Genomic DNA, 17,206 nt, shown 5'->3' with positions numbered 1-17,206 from the left:
GTCATCATTTGGAGAAGTATTTTAATATTTGACATCTGCTGCTGCTACAGTGTTTCACCCATTGACTGTATAGACGACTTTCACGAAATTGTGTTGCTAGGGAACAGTTTGAAACCTAGCTTATTTCCTGTCAACTACTGTATTAGCAAACACTGCATCATGCACTTATCATGCTGATGTATGTTAATTAGTTGCCGATATAAAAGTGCTGATTGACAGCTGTGACAGGCACTCTCAACCCTCCGTCAGACGGCGGCACGACCTGACTCCTGCGCAGACTCTGGCTCCAAATGACGTCACACAAGCAAGATGGCAGCTCGCTGAAACGATATATTTTGGCTTCACTCTTGCATAGCGGTAGGAAGTGGAGACGCGTCGTCCATCTTTTTTTTTTTACAGTCAATGGTTTCACAAAGTCTCTTTGTTCGACCAATGTTACGATGTCAGGAGCTCTCTCATTGGACAAAGAGTAGGCATGTCTGAAAGCACACATTCATTCAAAACTGTTGTTTCTAGCAAAAACATTTCTAGACGCCCACATCTCTCCATGACGTTACTGCTGTTAGTTTTGCCAGCTCAATGTGGGTTTAATATTGTTTTCAGTGGAATGAAAGCAAAGGCCATCTGGAAGTCAGGAAATAAATCACATGATAGCTGTTTCTCTGATAATAGCTTGTAGAAATCCACAGGAATGTTTTGAGAAGGGAGAGAGAGGGGATGTTGTGTTATTCTTTAATTTACGCCCATTAGATGTGGTTATTTGTTAAGCTCTCCTCCCGCACAGTCCAGAGATGCTCACAAGTCATTGTTTGCAAGTCCAAGTCAAGTGGCCACAAGTCCAAGTCAAGTCTCAAGTCTCTTATGGGTGAGCGGTCTATCATCTGCTGCATGCCATCTGGTCTGCTTAGAACACTGCATACAGTAGCTGAAACTAAGGAATACAAAACATGTTATCCTCACTCCTTTACCTATTTAGCATACAGTATCACCATTGATTAGTTGACATTATTAGTAGACATTTCCTGTGCCAATAAAATGAAAATAAATAAATTAATTAATACAGATTGTTCACGAGTCCCAAATCTCAAGTCCAAGTGGAGACTTTTGAGGATGAGTCTAGTCACTGTGTGCGACTTAAGTAAGACTAAGTCGCAAGTCCAAGTCCCCATCTCTGACACACACAGCCCGCTGTGTCCCTCCAGTCCCATCCGGCTTCTGATTGGACGGCGGAGGAGGCCGTCCCTCGTGCGGCGGCAGCGGCAGCTGACCCGCTGGTTTTAACAGCTACATTAGAGCCCAGACGTGTCAGCGCTTTGAGCTGCTGCTGCTCACAGGCTGCCCATTAAATCCTCCTTTAGCGCCGCTGTCCCTCACTTTTATACCAGCTCTGCATGGCTTTATGAGCCAACGCAACTCCACTTCCCTCTCTCATATCGCCCCTCTCTTTATTTCCTCTCCTCTGCTTTCTACGGAAGCCTATTGTGTTCACCAAAGAAAAAAATCCAAGATGGTTTATGATCTCATAATTATTAGTCTCGCTTGCCAGGCTATTTTGCGTTTCGCCATGCTGGAGAGAGTCTGGCTGCTCTTACTCTCACTCTGGTGTAGCGGGGGAAAACAGGCTCTGTTATCTTTACAACCATCCACCCAAAGTACCAAGCAGGCCTGCTTTATTGCACAATCCAAATCTTCGTAATACTTGCCATTTTCAGCGTGTAGGTTGCTAGCTTGCTAGCTAGCGTTGTTGTTGTTGTTTCACAGCGGCAGAAAGGGATTCCCTTCCGCTCCAACTGAAATGCTCGGCACCAATGGCAGCCTGCTTCCAGTGAGTCAGACTACATAATTATGACTTAGTATCTGGTAATTATGACTTATGATCTCATAATTGATCAAGATCTCTATGTATGTGATATGCAATTATGAGATAATTACAAGTAAGTTATCTGGACGTTTAGCCTTCAAAATAAAAGCACAGGATTTTAATTCCAAACACCATAATGTTAAAGTTAGTCAGACTTTTCTCTCTCTCTCTCTCTCTAACTCTGTCTCTCTCGTGGTGAGTGCTAGTTATTTCAGCTGCTGTTACCTTATCTGTCTGGCAGTCATCTTTGAGTTTCCATAGATCGGCACATCTCGTTTTCAGCCGCATGTCTCTTGTGAGACTCACATGCACTGTGTCGCTCCACATCCTATTCTCCCCCGTTTGAAATAGAAAAATAACTCAAATCTTACACACACAAAAAAAAAGAGAGAGAGAGAGAGAATCACCTTGTGCCGGCTTCACCCAGGTATAGTTTGTCTTTGTTGGAGCAGTATCATATCCCGTCTAAATCTGCATCGTGAATTTTAATATTCCCCGTTGGGCGTCGCCGCAGGCGGCAAGATGGTGACAGCTTCACCTGCACTTGACCCTTGCTGCAGTTTGATTGACAGCCCTGTGATGATGACAGCCTTCCTCTGCTTTCTCCACAGCCATTGGATAAAAGCCAGATTTGAGAAAAGTGTCTGTTTGACTCTTTGAAAACTACAGCCAATCAAAATGCGGGACATCGTCTCAATTATGTGGGAAGTGGGACAAGGGATCAAAATGCTGTGCAGTCTGTCCTTTTATTTCCTTTTCTCTTCTTTCCATTCTTTTCCTCTTCTCTTTCATTTCCTGTCCCTTCACCTCATCCTTCTTTCCTCTCTCCTCTTCTCATCTCCTTTCCTCCCCTCCTCTCTGTTGCTTTACTGTTCTCAAATCTCCCATTTCCTTTTAGTCTCCTCCTAAAACAATCAATCACCAGCATAAAACCTTGGTATTTTATCTCTCTATCTATCTATCTATCTATCTATCTATCTATCTATCTATCTATCTATCTATCTATCTATCTATCTATCTATCATCTATCTATCTATCTATCTATCTATCTATCTATCTATCTATCTATCTATCTACAGTATCTATCTATCTATCTATTTATCTATCTATCTATCTATCTATCTATCTATCTATCATCTATCTATCTATCTATCTATCTATCTATCTATCATCTATCTATCTATCTATCTATCTATCTATCATCTATCTATCTATCATCTATCTATCTATATCTATCTATCTATCATATATCTATCTATCTATCTATCTATCTATCTGTCTGTCTGTCTGTCTGTCTGTCTGTCTGTCTGTCTGTCTATCTATCTATCTATCTATCATCTATCTGTCTGTCTGTCTGTCTGTCTGTCTGTCTGTCTGTCTGTCTGTCTGTCTGTCTGTCTGTCTATCTATCTGTCTGTCTGTCTGTCTGTCTGTCTGTCTGTCTATCTATCTATCTATCTATCTATCTATCTATCTATCTATCTATCTATCTAAATTTGGCAATGTGGACTCTGTCTGTCTCTCTGTTTGTTTCATGAATTTTGTCCAGCCACAGCTATGCCGTTTTACGTGCGATCGGGCTGAACCTTTCAGGAAGTGTAAAGAGCACCCGTGCGGGTGAGCTGACGGAGCCAGATTTTTTAATTAGGGTAGATTAATTGCCCTAAGGCTGAGGCTATAGTTCAGTGAAGATGTCATCAGTGATGTCATCAGTGTGAAAACCGGGATATGTACATGTCAATGTAAAATTGAAACAACGCTGGTCAATTAGAAAACCTTACTGCCTTTCCAAAATGCAAAAAAAACAACTTTGATCATGTTTAGGCAACAAAGCAACTTAGTTAAGGTTAAGAGGAAAAGTCAAAACACGACATGCCTCACTCAGAAGTCGAAAATGCTCTCTCTCGCTTGTAAGATGGGGACGCTAACACGTCCGCCAAACCCAGCGCTACAATCCCTTAAGCGTCCGCGACATACTTCAACATGCAGTCGTCATTATTACACGTCATTAGACTCGGTGACATTCATATGAATATTCACGTATCTATAAATGTGATACGCAACCTATTTTCATTCAGAAATGTTCATATTTCACATTTCCGTGGATTTTAGAAAGGTGCGCTGCTGAGATTTTATTCTTGCGACTGATTCTCTTTTCCTGTCTTCACCTCTGCTCTTGTTTGCACTCCTCTCTTGATCCTTGCTCTCTTCCTCATCGCTCCTCTTCCTCACCTTTCCTCCTGTCTCAGCACCTCTCTTAACGACACACACACACACACACACACACACACACACACACACACACACACACACACACACACACACACACACACACACACACACACACACACACACACACACAGCATACATCACACTGGCTAATTAACTCATAAATCATCTCCACACACTGGGGATGTGTCAAGCTTTAGTCTGAAGGGGGCGTGGTGGGACTGCAGATCTGCAGTTTGTCCACAGTTTGCAGCAGTCAATCTTAGCATTTTGAGTAATTAACTATTTTGAGGCGTGCGACCCGCAAATTGCTCTTTGCCATACGATTATTGCAAGAATAAAAACCAATATGCGACAACTTAATATGAGTTTCACTGCACCTTCACAGCTAGAACGTCTGCTTCTATGAATACAATCTTACTTTGTAGAAGTAGCGCCGACCTTACAGCAAAAGACTTCTCAAGCCATTTCACTGTTGCAGACGGATTTCCAATGTCGGAATGGAGTGATGAGAGTTTTGCTTTTTGTTGTGGCGCGCTTCCGTCATCTCACTCATTTGGTGTAGGAGGTGGTCATAAAACTTAGTCTGAGCTGTTTGAAGTCAGTCTTCTTCTCGTCGTTGACGTTCCGATAAAATCTAACCAGTTTAATATTATCAGGAGTCTTTAGTCTCGGTTTGTTGATACTATCACAATATTGTGCTTGTTTTACAGAGGCCATACTGTTTCCAGTAACGTCCGCTGTAGCGCAGACAAAGAGTATATTGAAGGCAAGAGACGAAGCTCCTCGGCTTTTTTGACAACAGCGCTGCAGCCATAGAGACACTGCATGCAATAGGCCACGCCCATGACAGGGGTAAGCACTCCATTCACATCTACACACCAGCATCATTTTAATCATTAATTTTTGAATTAAACATAGCTAAAAGCTGTTGTGTGGTGGGCTGCACAGACAACAAATGTAAAAAAATCGGCAATTAAAGTTTTTTTGTACTCTCGAGCAAAACAAGGAAGCCATTGAGAATTGGCGACAAGAAAAATGTGGATCTAGCTGTCAGTGAAGTAAGTTGGAGTGTTCATCTTCCGTATATACGATCTTTGTGTGCAACACGTGACATAGGAGAACGCCAGGATTGGGGGGGGGGGAGTTTTTGTTTCCCCCCGTTTTGGGCGTGGTTTCTGAATGATGACGCGTGCCGCAGTGTCTCTATGGTGCTGCAGTGGAACAAGCTATTAGCCCTCGGTATATCAATGTAAGTTCTTTGGTGCAAATCAGATGACGTACAAATATGCGAATATTTATTACAACGTTTTCATTGAACACCAACAGGTAGAGAGAGGTAGGAAAACTGACTGGAGGGAGGGGGCTTTTAAATTGTCTTCGATACGCAGCTACACGTTCAGGTGCAAACAGCGAGGTGGCCTGCATGGCGATGCCCCACATCCACAGTGTGGCTGCGTTTACGAGCTCAGAGCTACGCCTCAGCTGACAAATCTACTACAGCCATGGTGTCAAAGTCAACGGAGGCGTTTGCGCCCTTTATTTAGCCGAGCGGTTCCTCCTCCCGGGCCGGGCCGGCTGTTTGTCAGGCGGTGAGCCGGGGTCTGTATGTTTATGGGGAGTGACACCTCTGTCTGTTTTTCCATCTCTTCATCTCTCTGCTGTATGTGTTGGCTAAGGATGGTTTATTTAGGCTGTGCTGGGGCATGTGTCCTGCCGGAACACTGTGGTCTCTCTATCTCTCTCTCTCTTCTCTCTCTATATCTCTCTTTCTCTTCTCTCTCTCTCTCTCTCTCTCTCTCTCTCTCTCTCTCTCTCTCTTCTCTCTCTCTCTCTCTCTCTCTCTCTGTCTCTCTCTCTCTGTGTATTAGTTCACATCGTTCCTGCTTTGCTGCAATCCAAAGCACTGTTTATGAATATTGGGGGGAATTATATTTAGGCTATGACTCACCAGCCATTCTTCATTCAGTATCTCGCAAATATAGCCTGGAGTGTTTTGTTTTATCAACCAAGGATGCTACCTCCTGTCCTTCCTACAGTAACATCATTTCTTAAATCCTTTTGTAAAACTATAGGTGTCCCATTTTCTAATGATGGATTTCAAATATTGGATCCAAACTTTGACTTTACTTTTCCAAAATGCTGTTTAACATTTGATGTACCTTTATGGCTACAGGGGGAGTCTCACTGAGAGCAATGCTCTCTTTTTCAGGAGCTGTTCACATTCACACACACCCTCACATTCATACCTGGAAGCTGACCAGTACAACCACAATCTGATCTGTTGGCCACTGAGCAGCTCCACTGGAGCAGTTGGGGTTAAAGGCCGGCTTTACCGTGGGGAATATGAATATATATTAATTCTTAAAAAATCTTAAATTTCGAATCCGTTGAAATTTTTGAAATTGCTTGTTCACAGCCAGAGAAAAAAAAAAAAGAAAAAAAAAATTGGGCCAGGTCGAAACGCGTCACCTGGCCCATTTTTTTTTTTTTTTTTTTTTTTTTTTTTTTCTCATTTTTTTTTTCCTCTGGCTGTGAACAAGCAATTTCAAAAATTTCAACGGATTCGAAATTTAAGATTTTTTAAGAATTAATATTCCCCACGGTAAAGCCGGCCTTTAAGGGCCTTGCTCAAGGGCACCTCAGTGGTGCTAATGAGGGTGGGGCAAGCGCTGCTTTTCACTTTCCACGGGGATGTTTCGGTTCCGCGGATGGAACCGACACGACCTTCCCGTCACAAACTCGCTTCTCCAACATTTAGGCTGCCACTGCATTCTCAGCAAACAGGAAAGATTTCTTAGATCAACTTTAAACACAGGGGAGAAATGTTTCTCAGCTGACATAACAGGTATGTTTCTGATATAATGTCAGAAACGAATTAGCACAATTCCAATTCAATTCCTCACGTTTACAAATTTGATCAAATGTGAACAGCGAACGTGAACAGCACAACAGCGGTGCAGCAGGCTCCTTCCTCTCAGAGACATTTCTCAGAGTTTTGTCGCCTTCCAACTTCCAACACGAAGTCATTTGGTTTGAAGCTGTTTGCCAGGAAGACACCAGCACACTCAAACGAGATGAAACGTCAGCTTGAGGCCACCTGCTTATCGCTGCAAATTCACACAGCAGCTTCTTTCTGTTGGCAGTCTCGTTTGCTTCGGGCTCCTGTCTAATTAAAGCGAAACAGCCGGGATTAATTAATCACATTGTAAGACAGAGACAGACCTCCCAGTCTAATCAACATATGACAACACAACACATGAGGGAAGGTGGCACCGAGACACAGAGACAGATGGACTGGCGGATGGATGGATGAAGAGCGCTGGAACATCTTGTCTTGGGCTTTCTGCCTTTCCAGGTTCTCCATCTTTAAATGTAATTAGTTGTGTGGATGATCTCATTTTGCACGGTGTCTGACAGCTAGGACGGAGCTGAAGCCTCATGTATTATATTATATTATATGAGTATATGGACGTAGCTACCGCGATGTCACCCATTGGCTCTTGGACTCTGGGTTTGAAGCCTTGAGGTTGCAGCGTGGCCTGCTATTGGTCTGTGATTTGGCGAGCTGCGCGATCACTGGACAGGCGACCTGTCAATCACTCCCCAAAACATTGTATTTTCTGTTACCATGAACTCATTAGGAAAGTGTTTACTGGGGCCAACAAGCAAGTGAGAAGTACGGCCATTTTCCCATTCACTACCATCATGTACTGTTACTTCTTCTTGCACTCTTTTTTTGTTGCCCCCTACAGGTCATTCGAAAAAGAAATCAGGTTTAAGTTACTTCTGCATTGTCTACTCTAAACGGAGCTAGGAGCTAGCCCACTGATTATAAGCCTGATAAAGGCCATGATCTTAACAGCACATTCTGTCAGATTCACACTCAGTCACAACTGTTAAAAACTGTAAACAAAAAACGGCTAAAATCTCCAACGTACAAAACTATGTTCTCACACATCTTAATGCCATTTGTTTATGTGACTCTCATCATGGCTTATTAACTAGCTAGCTGCAGGCTACAGCTGTAGCACTGTCTGAGGCTGGCTAGCAAACAGAGTCGAGTTCTGGTCTGGTCTGGAGACTGCACGTGCGCCAACTCACACTGTGTGTGCCACGTGTCATGGCCGACCACTCGTGTAACTTTGGGTGCCAAATCTGCCAATCTGACACACTGCACTGAAATGAGAGCACAGATAGTTTTATAGTTATTTACTATAACTATATAGTTATATACATACTGTATATATATATTTTTTTTTACACAGTTAATATTCCATTGCTGTTTTGCCCACAAAGTCCTGCATCAGAATGTAAGCCTTTATATTCTTTATAATCCTCCTTTGCGTCGCAAAGCATCAGTGGAATGGTATACAGAACAGAACACAAAAAGAAAAGAAAAATAATTCTATTTATTTTTGGGTCAGAGTGATAGCTCTTCTCATGATCTAAGCAGCTTTGATTTTGGCTGCAGCACTGCTGTCTGCTTCTCACCGATATGAAGCCGTATTAAGTCTCTTTCTCATAGCAACACTTTCATATGGAGATTCATTCAGCTTCATTCCAGAAGATGACAGAACGCGATAAAACGTCTCTGTAAGCGCTGAAAAACAAGTATAAAACTATTATTTTAATTGTGGTGAAAACCGGGACAATTTGGTAGTGAATGTTGTAAACCCGGGATAGACAGTCTATGGTCCCAACAGATATCTGTGGGGACTCGGGGACATCCATCCTGATCCCGGGACTGTCCCCGGACAAAACGGGACATCTGATCACCCCAGCTAGAAAAGTCTATTGTCTCTCCCGGTGTTTGACTGCTGCTGACATACGTGTCCTCTCTCCTCCTCAGATGAAAGGATGCTGCAGGGAGCCAACGAGGGACTGAGCCCTACCTGAACCCCCCTCCCCCTCCCTCCGACCCCCCCCCCCCCCTCCCATTCCCCCCGTGCCGCGCCCGCCCTCCCATCATGCACCTGCTGTGTCGAGGGCGCGTGAAGCTGCTGCTGGCATCGCTCACGGCCGTCAGCCTCCTCACCTGGCTCTACCTGCTGGCCGGGAACCTGGAGAGTGAGTATGAACCAAAGAGCTTACACTGCTAAGAACTGACAGCTATTAGGTCGTGGGTGGGGGGGAGGGATCTCTTACAGTGCAGTATAACACAGTTATACTGTGATCAATCATAAAGAAAAGGTGGATGAGTTGAGTTACCTCCCCCTCCCTCCCCTGATATGTGAAGTGCTTTGAGTGTCTTGAAAGGCACTATAGGACGAATCAGCGTGATGTCACTGCCACCCAAAAATGCGTAACCCCGCGGCAGTTAACTAGTATGAGTTGTGCCAAACAAACGTTAATATCTCATCACATCGCTTATATTTTGACATTCTGAGTGAGAGCAGAATTAGCTACATCAAGATACATCAAGAGTTTGATGTATAATATACCGTATGCATGTTGTGTTAAAGTTGTGTGAACTGTCGCAGTTTTTAAATTGTAAACACGGTCAGCCGGCTAGAGTCAGACCCTCAAACTCAGGCTCCATAGGGTTCCATCGCCGTTGCCACCCAGTGATGCGGTTTGTTTACCAAAATGCTGCTTGGCTGATCCCTCGTATATAAATCCAATAAATTATTATTATTAACATTATTATTATTATTATTATTATTATTATTATTATTATTATTATTATTATTAATAACATTATTATTATTATTATTATTATTAAAACATTGGTTGAATTTCTTTGATAATTTATTATATAAAAAAAAAAAGATGGAATCTATAATAGCCATTTTTTCCAAGTGCCCCCAAGTGTGAGGGGAAAAGAAGGGGTGTCCACATGCTACATTATACATACTGAACTCTTTACAAACTGTCCTCTTGTCCTCTCCTCTCTGCTCAGTGTCAAAACTGCTGTCCAGTCGAATTTCACAGAATTCTTTTCACGTGACTGTTGGTCGCAGCCAAGTCATTCAAAAAGTTTAAACGATATATGTGTAGAATAAAGTGCTTTTGATGAAATATTAAGCTTAGATCGGGTTATGTTTCCCGATGGAACCATTCATCGCACATGAGTAGTTCAAGGACCTTTTTGAGATTTGGAAAATCTGATGATAATTGGGATATTCACAGTTTGTGGCTATGATAAATGGAGTAATTTTGGCACCATAAAAAAAAACATGCCGATGGACTTTGGGGGGGAAAGCGGACTCAAATTAAGTCAGGCCAGGTATTTATGGTTATCCAATTGAATCGTTTGACTCTCCCTACCGTGTAATTTGCATGGAGACTGGATTTAAGAAGTCAAAACATGATTTATGATGAAAGAGTGGAGCTGTGGTTTGGGTCAGTGTTATAAGCGGCTGCCCGAGCAAAAGACAAAACAGCTATTATCACAATGTTTTATGCAGTTCAGCCATATTTGAAAATTATGCTCAATTTCCTTATTTCTTTCCGACCACTGAGCGGCTCGTCCTTGTTCGGTGGCTTCCTTTGGATTAGATTAAATCTTCTGAGAATCTCTATGCCTCGAGGCTTTTTCTTGGAAGAACTTTTAGAATGCACACGCACACACGCACACACATACACACACACACACACGCACACACACACACACACACACACACACACACACACACACACACACACACACTCATTAAACAAGCTAATTGGTTGACCGACCTTGCGTCAGATGGCTCCGAGCTCTAGAAGATCCACATCCGCATCTGACCCGGACCATCAACCCCAAATTATTTTATTCGGCCAAAGAATGTTTGCACCAGACACGTGTATAGAGTTCCAGGAAGTAAGGTCCTGGATTAAGCAGCACTGTCGAGTTGCAGCAAAATGGACAGTTTGTGTTGTACTTTGAAAGGGTTTGGGTTTTTTTTAGAATCAAATTGTACATTATCAGCTTTACTTTAGCATTCAAAAGTAGCGCGAGACCCCTTCCTGGCTGTTCATTGGCTAATGAGTCACGCATTTTGTTCCTCCGCTGACGCCACTCTCTCTATAAATTGCTCCGGTTTGCACATACCGTACAAGGAAATTTACTTGGTGTGTTTGGTGCACAAGTTAGCCTCTAACCTCTCCCAGACCCTAACCCTAAACCTAACCTCTCCCCAGACCCTAAACCTAACCTCTCCCCAGACCCTAACCCTAACCTCTCCCCAGACCTTAACGCTAATCCACGGACCCCTCTAACCTCTCTCCAGACCTTAACCCTAACCTCTCCCACCCCTCAAACCCATTGAAAAATGTTACCATTTTACAATTTTGCAGCCGAAATTGTAACATAGCAACGTTGGTCCAAAACGTTGCTATTTTAGAATTTTCTGGAGACTGTGTTGGTTAACTATGTAAGGTGGGACAGTGCAGTGTGTGTGTGTGTGTGTGTGTGTGTGTGTGTGTGTGTGTGTGTGTGTGTGTGTGTATGTGTGTGTGTGTGTGTGTGTGTGTGTGCGCGAGAGTGTGTGTCTTTTGAGACTTTAGTTGCAAATGCATCAAAGCAAAACGTTAACGATCTTTAATCAGTGAACTCAGCAAGTTAGCTTAGAATAGATGCATCACGCTCATACATATACATATATTCTACAAGTTCGAGTGAAACAGGAGGTGGAGCTGCCATGATTGAAAGTAGTCTGACACACACACACACACACACACACACACACACACACACACACACACACACACACACACACACACACACACACACACACACACACACACACACACACACACACACACACACTTCTGGTAATACATTTGTTATTTCTGTTTCATGATGAGCTTCAGCAGAAATGTGTGATGGACAAGTGTAGTGGGGAAATAGGATTCCACTTTGTTGGGACCTCTCTCTCTCACACACACACACACACACACACACACACACACACACACACACACACACACACACACACACACACACACACACACACACACAGATGACAGATGAGTTGTCACAGTGCAGTATATCCGTTTTAGCTGGTGGGAGCAGAGTGAGTGAGTGAGTGTTTGGAGAGCTGCAGTGCTCTGGGCAGCGGTGCAGGACTTCACACACACACACACACACACACACGCACGCATGCACGCACACACACACACACACACACACACACAGACACACACACACACACACACACACACACGCGCAGACACACACACAGACACACACACACACACACACACACACACACACACACACACACACACACACACACACACACACACACACACAAAGAGGGAGAGCTGTACATTATTCAAAAAAAGGGTGGTACTGGCACCTGCTGCACATTGGCTTGTTAAGATGAGAGCCAGTTGGCAAACCCTGCTGTCTCTCTCTCTCTCTCTCTCTCTCTCTCTCTCTCTCTCTCTCTCTCCATCTCTCTCCTCTTCTCTCTCTCTTTCTACTCTCATCACTGTTTCTCTCTCTCCCTCTCTCTCTCTCTCTCGCTCTGTCCCCCTCTCTCTCTCTGTCCACCCTGTCAGAGGAGCAGCTGAAGTGAAGCACTCTGGGAATGTTAGAAAGGAGAGGGAAGGGGAGGTGAGGTGTGATCATAGCGCCAATCTTCTGCTGTGAGAGCCAGGGGAGCGTGACGCTTCTGCAGGTTCATGCCAACAAAAGGACACTTTTGCGTTAATAACTCTTCTACGAACGGTACGGCCACAAGTTTAGTCCATTTTGTCAATGAAAATGAGTTATTAGATTAGTATTCGTCGATGCCATTTTATTTCCTGACTACGTCTTGTAACAACATAAATTAAATCTGTTCATTATGCCCTGACCAAATAGTTGGCTCACACACTGGCTCAGTTGTGATCAGGTTTTCAGGTCAAACCTGATTGGCTGCGTTGCCTCGTATAGGAAAGTGTCTCCATCTCCCCCTCCGGTCCGTTGCCTGGGTTTCCATGTTGACGCTAACATCTAACATCTGGCGCTCGACTGTAAACGAGCGCTCGGGAGGCGTTCGCTCGCTGAGGCGGTTAGGCCATGTTCAGACTAAGAGGCCAAATCTGATTTGTGAACTTTAGTGACCTATTAATGACTTTATCCAGATTGGTTTCATGAGTCTGGATGCTCCAAGTCTGATTTGTGTCACTTGTCCCAAACCACATATGGAGGTAGTTTCCAATCTGCTTTCGACTGATGTGACTTGAGTGCGGATCCACCAAATCTGATTTGAACGTCATGATCAAACTCGTGATCAAATGCTTCTGCGCAGGAAAACCACGTCACCAAAGTACGTATTTACTGACGCCCACGTCGTTACCATAGCAAACCAATGCAGATAGGCTGTTTAGGTCTGGACACACAGATCCGACTTGAGAATCAGATTTGTGGCAGTGCGGACACACTCCCAAATCAGATTTGGGAAACCAATCAAGATAATGATGATTAATGACTTTAGCAGCAAATCGGATTTGCCTGTAATGTGAACATGGCCTTACAAGAGATCGGCCCGCTCTGACCCATCAAAACGCCTTCCAAATCCTCCGCTTCCCTCTGTGCCTTTGGTACAGAGTGGATGTTGTTTCTGTCACCATGTTTCCCCGGGTGACAGTCACCTACCTCTTCACAGTGACGCAGCATTTAGACAAAAGAAGAAGCGGCTGGAAACTGCACATGTATCGGAGGAATCACGGGTACCGCGTTAGCCATTTTTGCCCAGTACGTTTTCTTCTGTGCTTTCACCGCAGCCATCACTTTCATCACTGTCAGAGTCGGGGATTATCGTTGGTTCCTCACCGCCAACCTCGTCACTCTCCACCAGCCTCCTCCTCTCTCTGATCTGCCTCATTTTGTTTCGTAAAAGAATCGGCTATAGACCGCTTCGTGCTCGCATCTTCTTTGGAACACGGTAACGACTAAATTGTTGAATTTGCGCATTTCATCTTTCAGTGATTGTTATGTGCGAGTCATTTCATCTTTCAGTGCGTGTTATGTGCGAGTCATTTCATCTTTCAGTGATTGTTATGTGCGAGTCATTTCATCTTTCAGTGCGTGTTATGCGTGTGGGCGCACGAAGAACATGTAGGCAGGCAGGGAGAAAGAGAGAGACCGAATTGAGCCAGTGAAGAAGAAAATGTATAAGGTTTTACATTACATTTACTTTACAACAGCATTAAGCATGTTTACAGCCTGGTTCAAAACACGGTTTTGGTCTATATAGCTAATTTCACCTTTCATAACACCTATAGACCAAATCAGCGGGGATGTTTACATTTACTTAAAGTTAGTTACCCCTGGGGTCCACACATCATAATGGCGGTGAACGGCACAAACTGACGTGTTGAAGACAAAAACAGACAAAGAAGACAAAAATGGTTTGTTCGTGTTGTGTTGTTGTTTAATATCATTCATAACAACACTTTCACTAACGTTAGTGGAGACCAGACTAGCTAATTTACCTGTTGGACCAGACCAGACCAGAGTAGACTTGAAGCTAAATTAAATTAACGTGGCGTCAGTAGCTCTGTCGTTAACAAGTCTGCAAAAAAACAGCGAGTTTGACAGTTGTAAACAAACGTTATTAGCTAGCTAACACTACATAAAACAAACACAGAAGAATGGCTAGATACGTCGGACAAGCATGTTTACCAACCGTTTGAACATTTAAATTGAAAGTAGTCGGCCGAAACCAACGAGAGGGTTTGACAACATTTATTTGACAACACGCACATTTAAACCTGCCGCCTTCCCAAAGTGGTACGCGGAGGTAATGTTGTTTACATTGTGACGTCACGGTGATTTGGTCTATACAGGGGTTGAATTATTATATACCTCACCCATTTAGAGTCAAATAGACGATAGAACCTAGAACCTAGACCTAGACCTGTTTTGGGTGTGATTGACAAGTGGTCTGTGCAGTGATCACGCAGCTTGTGGATCATGGAGCAGTAGTAGGAGGAGCTCTGGGAAACCCCTCGCCTTGTGCCATGTGTAAGACGGCCACCAAGATGGCGACAGGCCACACTATGCTTCAACACAAAAAAACTATTCATGCTGACTTTGTCCATATTTCTATACAGTCGATGTTTCGACTATGCTTTTAATAGTGTTATTGTTCTACTTTGAATCTCTCTCTCTCTCTCTCTCTCTCTCTCTCTCTCTCTCTCTCTCTCTCTCTCTCTCAGATGGTCGATCGCTCCTGCTCGCCCCCTGCCTGGCCCCTGACACCCCCGCGGCGCGGGTCCTGGAGCGGGCGGTGCTGGAGTCGCGGGTTCGAGAGGTCGAGGAGGAGAACCGGCAGATTCGGCTGCAGCTCAGCCAATCGCAGCAGGGCACGGCCGCCCAGCCTCCGGATGGTAACTACGGCAACCAGCAGTGGGGCGCGTCGGCGGACACGGGGCCCGAGGACGTGGAGAACACGGCCGAGGAGAAGAACAACCACACAGAGTGCCCGCGCTCGCCCACCGTCCAGAAGTGTGAGGTCAGTGCTCTGTGCTCCCTGATTTCTACCACAAAATCCTCACAGTATATCTGCAGGGGTTGATAAGGGATGATGTTGATCAACACCAAAACTTAAAAACCTAAACTCAAAAATGGGGATTTCTTTTTACCCCGCCCCCCTTTTTGCCAGAGTGAAATGTTCTATAGTGTCCCCGGATTCTGAATATAGCTGATTTCACCAAATAAAACTTTTTATACGGATTTTGAATGACATTTCTTAGATCCCAAGAGAGTAATGCTGTCACTGATGACATCACTGATGATGCCATAGACATTGTGACATCATCAGTGGGACAAAAATTGAAAAAAGATATTGCCCACTTTTCTCCCTTTTATATACTGTAAGGAGGAAGGAAGGAAGATGATGTCACAGACATTGTGAAATCATCAGTGATGTCATAACTCCTTCCCTGCAGAAGCTATAAGTAGGACCGGTCGTGCAAGTGCAAAACAATTGCAATTGCTAATATTAACATTTGTTCGAACGAACTAGGACACAGTAGAGTAATATCAGTATTAAGGGTTGGGTGTTGAAGAGAGGTTTTTACCATGAAGCTGCTGTGGGCTTTCAGTGCCCTCCTTCTCTTGTGCTTTTGCCGAGCCAGCGCCGCTGAGGTCAAGAACCAGACCTCGAGTGTTCACGTCCGCAGCCACCTGGCCGCCCTCTGGCCCTTCCTTGGCATCGTGGCCGAGGTCATCATCCTGGCCGCTATCATCTTCATCTCTGAGAAGAGGAGTAAGCCTGATAAGGTCATCGACGACGGTGATTCATGATCTGCTCATCTGAAGAACAATTCTGCCGCAGTTCGTTAAGATCACTTGAGAAGACACCACGCCACACATGCCAGAGCGCCGCCGTTCATCAGCGCTGGTGTAACCAATGTCCTTCAGCACATCCAGTGTGTCATCCTCGTGTGGCTTTACTATATGCAGAGGTTCCCAGAGGACACGTTTTGAAGTGATGGGGTATGGCGGATGCTGTTGCCGGCGAGCCTCAGTCTTCTTTGACATATCTTTCCATATGGAGTCTAGACCTCGTGGTGAGGAGAGGACTCTGAGATCTTGATGGATGATAAGATGAGCGGGCTTCTGGAAATCTGAAATCTGGGCATCGTCTGAGTGATAAACTGGAGGTGAATGGGGTGGGTGGAGGAGGGCAGAAGTTAAAGTTGACAGCAGAGGCGTGATAGGCTGAATTAGGAGATATATGGCTGTCTCTGATTGGTTTAGCAACCAGAGTGTTACACCCCTAATCAGCTGGTATAATTGCTGACTAAACACCTGATACGAGCAATGGAGGGAGCAGGACAAGTCCTATAATAAGGATATGAGATGTTTTTGATCTCTGCCAATAAACTGAAATGCTTTTGACGTTGGATGCGTGTCCTGTCTCCACACAATCACACATCTTTCTCCACAGAGTTTTATATTTTCACTTTCTCAATTCTGGGAAATGGAGAAACCGGCTTAATCACTTCCTGTCTCTTCCAATGTTCAATGCCCATGTGAAGTTTCAGATCGATTGGCCAACCCCTTGCTCCCCAGCTGATCCCCAGCTGATCCGTGTAGCGTGTGCGTGTGTGTGTGCTCTGTCTCACCAGCTGATCCATGTAGCGTGTGTGTGTGTGTGTGTGTGCTCTGTCTCCCCAGCTGATCCATGTAGC

At 44.3% G+C, this 17,206-nt stretch overlaps 1 protein-coding gene across 2 annotated transcripts in view; it reads left to right on the top strand.

The window, feature by feature from the left end:
• large2 (LARGE xylosyl- and glucuronyltransferase 2) overlaps window positions 1–17,206 on the top strand; it is a 55,682-nt gene that overhangs the window by 11,454 nt on the left and 27,022 nt on the right. For both annotated transcript variants that reach the window (XR_014553423.1, XM_083652924.1), the window contains exons 2-3: window positions 8,943–9,160; window positions 15,227–15,522. Coding sequence is in view for 1 of the 2 variants with exons in the window: in XM_083652924.1 (XP_083509050.1) it covers window positions 9,061–9,160; window positions 15,227–15,522 (396 nt within the window). In the remaining variant the exon portion in view is untranslated. The remainder of the gene's footprint in view (window positions 1–8,942; window positions 9,161–15,226; window positions 15,523–17,206) is intronic.

Source organism: Poromitra crassiceps (genome assembly GCF_964638095.1).
Source record: "Poromitra crassiceps genome assembly, chromosome: 16".
NCBI lineage: Eukaryota > Metazoa > Chordata > Actinopteri > Beryciformes > Melamphaidae > Poromitra > Poromitra crassiceps.
The sequence above is the reverse complement of the archived record's forward strand: the minus strand, read 5'-3'. Positions and strand labels throughout refer to the sequence as shown.